The sequence below is a fragment of the Belonocnema kinseyi genome, chromosome 3, assembly GCF_010883055.1.
Source record: "Belonocnema kinseyi isolate 2016_QV_RU_SX_M_011 chromosome 3, B_treatae_v1, whole genome shotgun sequence".
NCBI lineage: Eukaryota > Metazoa > Arthropoda > Insecta > Hymenoptera > Cynipidae > Belonocnema > Belonocnema kinseyi.
The window spans coordinates 7,733,042-7,742,863 of NC_046659.1; the positions used below are offsets into that span (position 1 = coordinate 7,733,042).

At 37.8% G+C, this 9,822-nt stretch overlaps 2 protein-coding genes across 11 annotated transcripts in view; one reads left to right on the plus strand and one right to left on the minus strand.

Annotated features, from left to right (window-relative positions):
- Window positions 1-9,822, minus strand: part of LOC117169108 (acetyl-CoA acetyltransferase, mitochondrial) — a 260,337-nt gene that overhangs the window by 77,498 nt on the left and 173,017 nt on the right. For all 10 annotated transcript variants that reach the window (XM_033355262.1, XM_033355261.1, XM_033355258.1 and 7 more), the window contains one exon: window positions 1,864-2,057. In XM_033355262.1, the coding sequence (XP_033211153.1) occupies window positions 1,864-2,004 (141 nt within the window). In that variant the 5' untranslated portion in view covers window positions 2,005-2,057. The remainder of the gene's footprint in view (window positions 1-1,863; window positions 2,058-9,822) is intronic.
- Window positions 4,568-9,822, plus strand: part of LOC117169706 — a 14,445-nt gene continuing 9,190 nt past the window's right edge. The window contains exon 1 of the mRNA XM_033356204.1: window positions 4,568-4,781. Coding sequence (XP_033212095.1) covers window positions 4,568-4,781 — 214 coding nt within the window. The remainder of the gene's footprint in view (window positions 4,782-9,822) is intronic.

Below are 9,822 nucleotides of genomic sequence, written 5' to 3' on the forward strand. Positions count from 1 at the left end.
TAATTTAAATTTTCCTTGTCCTTGGCGATAATTAATTTTCTATGATTTCTTGAATTCAAAATTGTTTCTTTTGTAAGAAGAGTCATTAATTTTGTCTGCGTAAAGCACTTTTGAACTAGTTACACTGCTTTCGTGTCTCATTTTAATTTCGTAGTCCAAAAGTCTCGTTTTAAGGAAAGTTATCCTCAGATTATCTTCAGATAATGTTCCAATTGCTGTTATAACTCCATCAAATTCTGTAGAAAGAGTCAAGAACCAATACTACACTTTATCAGTCTTTTCTGATTTTGCTCCTTCTAATAATAAATCAGTATTCGAATCATCAAAAATTGTAAAATGTTTCATTAAAGGTGTATCGTCTTTTAACTTTAATCCAAGGAATTTCTTCGCAGGAACAGTTGTTTAGGAAAACTTTATCTTTTATAAACAGAATCCAAATTGTGTAGAATTTATTTCGAAGTACTGTCTGTTTTTAAAAAACCAAGAAAAGGATATGATAAATATTCTACAATTACACTCTTAGTGGTACTGTCTGCTTCCTTCTAAATCTATATCTTTCACCGTCGAAAACCTTAATGTTGCTATTTGCTTGCAGATTCTCTAATGTCACTTGCACTTAGCAGTTCTTAGCAAATTCCTAATCATGTTATTTTCGGTTTCAATTGAGGTATTGGAGCGATTAAAACTCAAAAACGTTAGGCAAAGACTTAGTAATTATTTGCAATTAAAAAAAAGATGCGATTATTTTTTTATGGTGAAAATCACAATGTTTTAAAATATCGCTGTACGTACACGATCAGTTTATTGAACAAATTTAATAAGTATATACGCCTAAAATTTGTCGGAGATTGAGCGACTTTGAATTCGTTTAAATCTTGCTTTCTAATTCCTTTAAACAAATTCCGCCTCCTTTAGATACATTTGGTCAACTTGCACTTGATGCATGTGAATTCATTTCAATGTGTGGTCAAAGTCGATCAGAAAAAAATATTAAAAAGTACATGCATCGAGAATCGAACCAGGGATCACTCGTGTATCGATCCCGAGTGCATCCAATTAGTATTGTGTATTACAAGTGTAATATTGAATTAGTTCAGTACATTCACTTTCGCTTAGCCAATAATGATAAATGTCTGGAACGGGATAAATTCAAAACCGCTACGCTTGTCAATAATTGCTAGTAAATTCCTGACCGAAAGGGTGAAATCTGAAGCATAGATCTGTTACATGAAACCAGTACGAATCGAGAGAATAATCATATTTTGTGTGCGCGACCACCGAATAACCACAAGCAAAGTAAATAGATTTCTAAAATAGGCTGAAGAAAATGGTTAAAGCGCTTTTTGGATTTTGCAGGCAAATTAACAGCTTTGATTTTAAAGTGTTAAAAAGTTTAATTTGTGAATGTGTTTGAAGAAAAGTCAAGTTATTTTAGATTTTCGATCCGTTTTCAGTCGGGAGTTAATCCAAACGAGTTTCATTTTCGTAAAACATTACCTGATTTCAGAGGCAGTAATTGGCCGATTCATGGATATAAATTCATTCAAACTGCTACAAATTAAATTCTAAAAAAATGTAAAAATTGAATCAAAGATAAAAATTGAATTAACGTATATGGAATAAATCGATATAATTCATCCTGAAACATTATTTTAAAGTTCAACTATTGATATTAGAACAAAGGAGAATTGCTTTTGTTATAAATCAAGAACCAATTATATTCGATAGAATTTTATTCATAGCGGTTGTTTCTAATCAGAAATTTCGTTTCAGATTGATGTTCTATAAATATTAACAAAATATATAACTATATTATTCCTGACTGAAAAAATTCTTTTTATATATGCTTTTTAAGAAACTTACATCCAGAATTGTTTTACCATACGTAGGAGTACCTCTCTTCAAATAAAATGGTACATTAGACATCGATTCCATACCTCCTGCGATTATCACGTGCCTCTGACCGCATTGCAAAGCTTGAGCAGCAAGCATTACACTCTTCATACCACTAGCACACACTTTATTAATAGTAGTACAAACAGTTGACTCTGGAAGACCTAAAAAGTAATAAACTATAATTGTGGAATGGTATTTCAAAAAGGATTTCCTAGAAAAAAGAAAAAAGGTTAACTAAAATGAGGGAGTGGAGGAGTAAGGAAATGAGAAGTAGAAGTAGTACTTAAAAGCAACTGTACACAGTTTGGTTTCTAGTAAAAAAATTGTTCTATCTATTAAAGACGTCTTTTCCGTCCTATACATTTTTTTGAACCAACCCTTTTTTGGAAAACTAAAAAAAGGTCAAAAAAAGTATAAAATCTGTTTTGTTGATATTTTTACATTCTCGTCAGAGAAGGTATTAGATTTTTGTGAAATTTGACCGCCCGCCAGTTTTTATCAAATTTCTAAGTTTTGAGATGCCCTCAGTCCGAAAAACAGGTTTTTACGAATCTGTCGGTCTGTCTGTCCTTTAGTGGATGGTTTTTTTGTTGTTAGCATGATAACTTTCGAAAGAACTGACAGTTTAAATTGTATTTTGGTACACTCTTTTCATATCTTAAAAATCAAAAATATAAATTTTGACACCATAAATAATAATAATTGCATGAAAAAATGTATGTGAGGTATAGCGTTTATTCTGTGTAAACAACTAGCTTATCGCTGTTTTGTTTTTACTACCAAGGACCCACCGCAATAAAGCAGCTGCATTTATATTCTCACACAATATCCACCCCAACCTCCTAAACACGTAATTATATGAGCTGGATTCACGACAGTTTGAGCTGCGATCTGTTCCTGAAAATGGGCATAACTTTCCTATACTTTAGCGTAAGTTTAATTGAAATGCAGCTATGAGTGTCGCGCGTAACTGACTTACTTGCTTCAGTAATTTTTTCTACGGTTCGTAGAAACGCTTGCATATGAGAGGGGAATTCTTTCAAATCGAATAGTCGAGTACCCTGTTAATCAGGTAGCTCGTCTGTTGTTATATAAAATAGAACTGATGGCTCTGCAATTGTCCCTTTGCGCATGTCACCGGGTCATGCTCGATATGTGGCGGATACTTCCGATGGGTATAGAAGTCCCGAATGAAGTCCAAGCCACTCATAGTGTCTAGGGAGAGCATCTCCGATTACCTCTACAACGGCCCTTCTCAGGACCTCTTTTCATTATCACTTCACCACGTAGACGACTGGCTTTCTGCCACGGCCTGAAAATCTCATCTTGCATCTGAGTGGCAATAAAAAGCATATTATTCAAATGCTGACTCAACATTGCATTCGCCCTTTGTTAAACCAGCGATTCCCAAACCCAGCCACCCAGACACTCGACAGTCCCCCCCCCCCCTCCACCCGCTATGATGACCCTTTCATTGTCATGACATTTACGGCTGTTTCAATAACTAAAATCATAAAGACATGGCTCAGTTCAATTAGAATTATCTAAACCATTTTCCTGATATTACTTTAGGAAAACGAAAAAAAATTGATGAAAATCGGTTAATATTTCGAGTAATTAAGCAAATCTTTAAGTACATGCAAAATTTAAAAAACTGTCAACTGACATTAAAGATATTAACCGATTTTCATGAACTTTCTTTTCATATGCTTAAAATTAGATTATAAAATTGATTCCACAAATTAAAATTTAATTTATTAATATTTTAACACATTTTAATTTTTCTCAACCGGCTCTAATTCTCTCTCGTGCAGCGTGCAACCGCCCGTCTGACCATAAGTCAAGTATCCCATGTTCCCTCTTTTGTAGGCTTTCCCGTCATACCTGAGAACCAATGCAAAATTATCGACATATTTTTCCTCTTAAGAATTACAAAAAACCGCTAAACAAAGAGAAACAAATATCACTTTACAATTAAATAGTACTCTTTAATTTTTAATCTCATACAATTTACTATGATATATACTATACTATAATATGATGTGTAATGGGTTAATCTTGATTTGATTACTTTATTGTTAAGGGTAAATGTGCTACAAAATTTCAGTGTTAAACTTGAATTAGTGATATTTTAAATATTCGAGGTAAATGTGATACATGCACTATCAACATCCACTGTTTCTTATAATGTAAGAAGGCTTTCAATTTGTTGTCATTTAGAAGAATTTTATTGAAAATAGGATAAAAGAATTTGAAATTGGACCGCCTTATACCATCAAAGTAACATGCCTGAGGGCCCTTCAGTCTCCAGAATTTATTTAAGGCAGTTTGGAAGTTAGGAAACAATACACTAAAAATTCTGGGATGAATTTTGTTGTAGGTAATTTCAAAATGGTGTTCCATCTCGCTCGCAGTTGAGGTAAAAAAACTCGCCGATTGATTTTGCCGTAAAATTGTAAAAATAATTGACAATAGGTAATAATAATTGAAAATAATAAATAATAATAATCAATAATAATAAGTGGAGGGAAATGGCGACCCCAACGCCCGCGAGCTCCGGCGCTTGCAGTCAGCGACGTTGTATTGGGCTGACTCTCCAATACAACGAATGATGTGATTCCGTCACCAGTGCGCAGAGCCACCCGCAACAGGCATCTCTCGGATGGAAGCCATGGTTCAGTTAGCAGTGGCAATAGAACCAAACCGAGGGTACGACCAGGCAGTGGCCCCGGACAAACCCAAGAACATCGTTTTAAATAGTCGGAACAACTCAGAAGGGACATCCTTACCTGCTGGCAAAACCTATTGGCGCGAAGAGGATACATGCAAAGGCTGTATGAACGTTAGGTCGATATGCATCCGGAATAAGCTCATAAAATGCCTCAGTATTTAAGAGATCAGGAAACCTTTTTACGCAAGGGGGATATGAACCTCTTTATCAAGAAGAGCAAAATCCTCCAGAAAACATACCACACGTTTCAGCAAGACCACCGTTGCTGATAGCCGATAATGCCAGCATAAGAAATAGGAGATCAAAAATCCATCAAAATTTTTTTCTTTGGATGGAGCTCAGAAGACGGTTTTATTGAACACCTGTCGCATTGTAACAAACTTTCTTGACCATCAGAAAGCAAACGACTAAAAGCCCGTGGAGTGGCAGATGTTACCTCTAAGAAAGCATCCAGAGGTGTCTGTTGTCACCTCCACAGCTCGCGTCCGCTCGTACATGTATACCTACTACATCATCGCAGGAGGTTTCATACATCGTATTAAATGACCTCATAACATTCTAATCTCATCAGTAACTTGACTTAGTCCGTGGCTGTGAAGTGTAACCGCGTTCAACCGAGTAAAAGTTTAATAAAATAACAATAATAATAAACAATAATTGAGAATTACCGAAAGTTTCTGACTAAATGCATTGAGGATCGTTAAGCTAGCGTATGTACATATAAAATTTATACTCCTAAAAGAGCAAGAAATGAGATAGACGATCACCGTGACTATTAGTAGAGAGAACTTATTAGACACTCGGATGACTTATTCCAAGTTCAGTCTTGAAAAGTAACATGTGCTGACCTGCAGATTTTTGCGGTTCGTATCAATCTGCAGATTTGTGCGGCACGTGCTGATCTGCAGATTTGAGAGAGACGTAGCATTTTGAACATCCCGATTCTGCTTGAGCCCCAGAGTTACCCCTAGTAGTCGCCTATGCGTTTCAAATAGTCATGCTGTCAACTTGATCTTCGAAGTACGAACCAATTTGACTAAGGCGTTATTTTTACATAATTGTAAGGTATTTCTTGATAAAGAAACGCTGTATTGAGTTATAGACAAAGTCCTTTTAACTAATACTTTCGGTTGTCGTATTATTCTCTTTATGAAAAAAGTCCGCTGGTTATACGTTCGTGACATATAACTCAAAAGTGGAATGGGCATATGTGTATATATATATTAAAAATTTGTCATAAGGACAACCGCAGGATTTCACTAGGGGCCGGTGCTAATCTGAAAAATTGCACCCGCTCCCAGCGAAATCGCGGTAAAATTTCAGCCACAACCACGTCTCACGACCGTGAGATAAGTTGTTATAGTCCGTAACGGACTCTATACGACGATCCCGCAAAAGTTTCGTGCAACCTGAGAACACGGAGCAATCCAAGAACTACCGCCTTCTGCATTTTGCCCGCAAGTGTTTCAGCCTATTTTTGACACGCAAGGATGCTTATCAAGCTATTAACGAAAGAAAGCTTGGCACCTCCAAGAGCGCCGATGATAAGGACGATCAGTTTAACAAAATATTCCGGGTACAATCGTTGCAACTCCCTTATAAGGGTCTTTTCTTTCTTTCTTTCTTTTCATTCGCCTTGACTATTATCTTTTTGTCAGCTGGTGCCGAAAATTCGATAACGAACATGGTTCGCTTCTCGAAGTCAAGAACAACCATGTCAGGCCTCGAGTGTGCAACAGAAACAATTGTCGAGAATATAAAGTTCCAGTATATGCGGCACTTCCCGTTCTCGACAATTGACTCGATTTCCCTAGGAACGTTTAGAGGAGTGTTATTAAGGTTAATGCCATAAGAGTGACAGAGATGGCAATAAAGCACTCTTAGTGCCGCATTGTGCCTTTGAATGTAGGTCGTTCCCGCGTGTGTTGGACAACTAGATAGTATGTGAGCTAAATGCTCGGGGTGTGCATGGTACGCCCTGCAGCTATCATCGAGAATGTCTTGGCTCAAAATGTGGCGACGGTATGTTAAGGTGGAAATGACACCGTCTTTGCATGCCAAAGTGAAACCCTCTGTATCAGACTTAAATACGGACGATTTAAGGAAAGCAAACGTTAGCTCACATGACGTCACATTAGCGTCAGATAGTATAAGTATTCTCTCAACAATATGCTGCCTGATGGTCAGCAGTTTTGACTTGTTAAGTTTGTGATAATGGGTCCGGATTTCGTGCGCGAACTTTCTAACTTTGGCGGTAAAATTCCTACCAGATGTGATGTAGTCAATCGTACACTGAATGCGGGACGCGTACTGGCTTGCCCAGTCTATCTTTATGGCAAGTTCATGCATTCGCCTTTTGGTCTTATGACCAGCCGTTGGTTTTGTTTTACAGTTCGCATCGGCCAAAGCTCGAGCTGCATTATACACACAATAATTAATAGCCTAAAGATCGGATTCTTCAGAAAAATGTCCATGAAGATCATCATCCATTTCAGCCAGATCTTTAGGTTTGAGAGAAACCTTGGTGCTTATTTTTTCCGGGTCATAAAGCATCGTTCATCCTCCATTGGATGCCTGCCCACGGTTGGTCTTAGTGTCGCCTTTCTTTCTCTGTTGCCGGCTTGTGCTGGCTGTGGTAGAGTAGGTGTTCCGCTTACATAGCTCCTTTTTCGGAGTAGTTCGGCATGGTTTCGCAGGCGTTGCAGCGAAAAATGCGATAGCTCCGGGTGTTTCTCGCAACACAGAGCATGCAGCCGTGCCATGTAACCCCGTTCAGGGACCACACTCGCATCGTAGCACTCTAGAAAGTCGTGATTTAGTCGCTCCGTCAGCCTAAAGGTCCCTAGATTCCGCCGATCCATCGCATTGAATCCATTTTGATTGGCATCCCCACCTCTAGAGTAGTTGGCATTGTTGGCCGAACCATTGTCAAGAGTCCTGCGCCTTCTGTTGTTTTGAACCGCACTTACAACAACTATGGTGTTCTCATTGTTGTTCCCACGAGAAGTTAGGGGAAGGGGTTCGTCCATCCTCGTAGAGCCCCGCATACAAGGATAAGGCTGCGTACTCTGAGAGGTCGCCCGGTATCCCAGAGTCACCGTTCTAGACACCTCACCCAGGTGCCTTTCAGCTTTCGGCATGGTTTTCACACCTCCGCTTGGGGAATAAATCCTTCGGGACCACCCCCTGGACAATTGTTCGCGACTGCCTATTTATTTTTGTAACCATATTCAGCAGAAACCCTTGGTACTGGGACCCACTATCCGCAACCCGAGGAGGCATTCGGTGGCTTTGTTATAGGCCCTTCAGTTTGATTCTAGAGGAATCAAGACCGAACCGAATATATATATATTAGGGTGGCCTAAAAAATCACTCGCTCTGTGGCTTCAAAGTTTCCTGATTTGAAATAAAGAAGTCCTAACACCAGATACAGGTTTAACCCAGAGAGCAGCTATAGATTTACTAACTTATTATTACCCTGCCATTCAACTAATTGTTAGTGACCGCATTTTGAGACCAGCAAATACGGTGCTCAATGTAAATTATACTTTTAATCATTTTTCTTTTAAAAATCTATTCTCAATAGCCTAAAGAATGTCTCTTCAAAATGTCAAGTTACACAATTCTATCTGAGGATCACAATGAGCCTTCAAATATTGCCATTTTGTACCATTTTTGATATGCCTAAAAATTTGCATAATATTTCTAAGATATAAAAATGTGATAAATACGATATTCATTGATAAGTAATATAACATAGTTATAAGACCCCGACAATATACAGCCCTGCGGGCCAGAGTAGGGAGTGGGGAGACGCCTCATGCTACGTGAATCCCCAAAGTCTAAACCGTGTTTTAGTTTCGGCTCATCTGCCATCCCCAAGTACAACTTGTAGTGTCGCTCCCCATAACACCTCTTAAATGTCTCTTCGTGAACCAACGACATCATCGGCTCTCGGTCAGGCGAGATTTAACATCGCTGGCGGTTTGCCGCACCCCCAACTTCCTGTAAGTTAAAAATAAATATAACCTAAAATACACCTGTGCCTCTTCACTGAATTAAACCTAATCTCTCGGTATCCGAATCCCTTACTCTATCCTTATTTTTGTGACTCCCCCACAAACTTGGCGCCCAAAGAAAAATCCCACAAATTCCTTTTATTCCGAACTTGTCAACAAGGCGTGGGCCAAAGCTGAAAGTTCCCGATTCCTCCAAGCCGAGAGAGAATTTTAATGATGAAACGTGAGGGAATTGTTTGCATGTATGCCATTCATTTATTTGATTAACTGTTGTTGATGAAACTGAAATTCGTTTACATGAGATAATTATGGTGATTGAAAAATAGTGATATATTTATATATGTATGTATTTTGTTAAAAAAGTGAGGGTAGGAATATATGTTCGTTAAAAAAGAAAAAAAAAAATTAAATCGGTTAATAAAAGAAGTAAAGAAAAGAGGTCTACAAAAGAAAGAAGCGGCGTGTCATTCTGAGAAATTAGCGCGAAAATCCCAAACACAGGCACAGTAGTGAAAGCCACAACAATTTTTCCAAACTTTTCCTTTCCCCGGTGGATGAATCCACTATATACTTTAACCATAAAGTAGGAAAACCGAGACGCTCAAGTGTCTGAACGTGCCGGTTTTCGCACTAACAAAAATAGGAACCCATGAGCTAGACCGAGGATAGAAAACGAAAAATTAACATAGTTGAATGAAGTCACGATCAGGTAAAATTAAAAGTAATAAAATGGCTAACCCGATATACAAAGTGAGAGTACAGAAGAGTTAGAGTGGAGAAATCTAGAGTTTATTACATTAAGAAATAAAGAATTAGAAAAAGAGGAGTTAAACCAAGCGACAGGTACGATAAATAAACGTTCCAAATTACCAACACAAACACAGACACAAAATACAAATACAAATGCAAGTACACCTTATGCATACCAACGTAACCGTACTGCACAAATACAAACAATTGGATTACTCTCTCCAAATACAGAAAATACTTTGGGTAATTAGCAGGTAACAGATGAGCATAGTTTCGGATTGGAAAATATAGATTTAGAAGCGAATAGAATAGAGAACGAAATTTAAACAAAAAGAAAAGAACTGGAACAGTTAGAAAGAGATAAAAATCAATTAGAATTAAGTCGTTCAGAAAGAGAGAAAATTCTTAGAAATGAAAGGGAAAGAA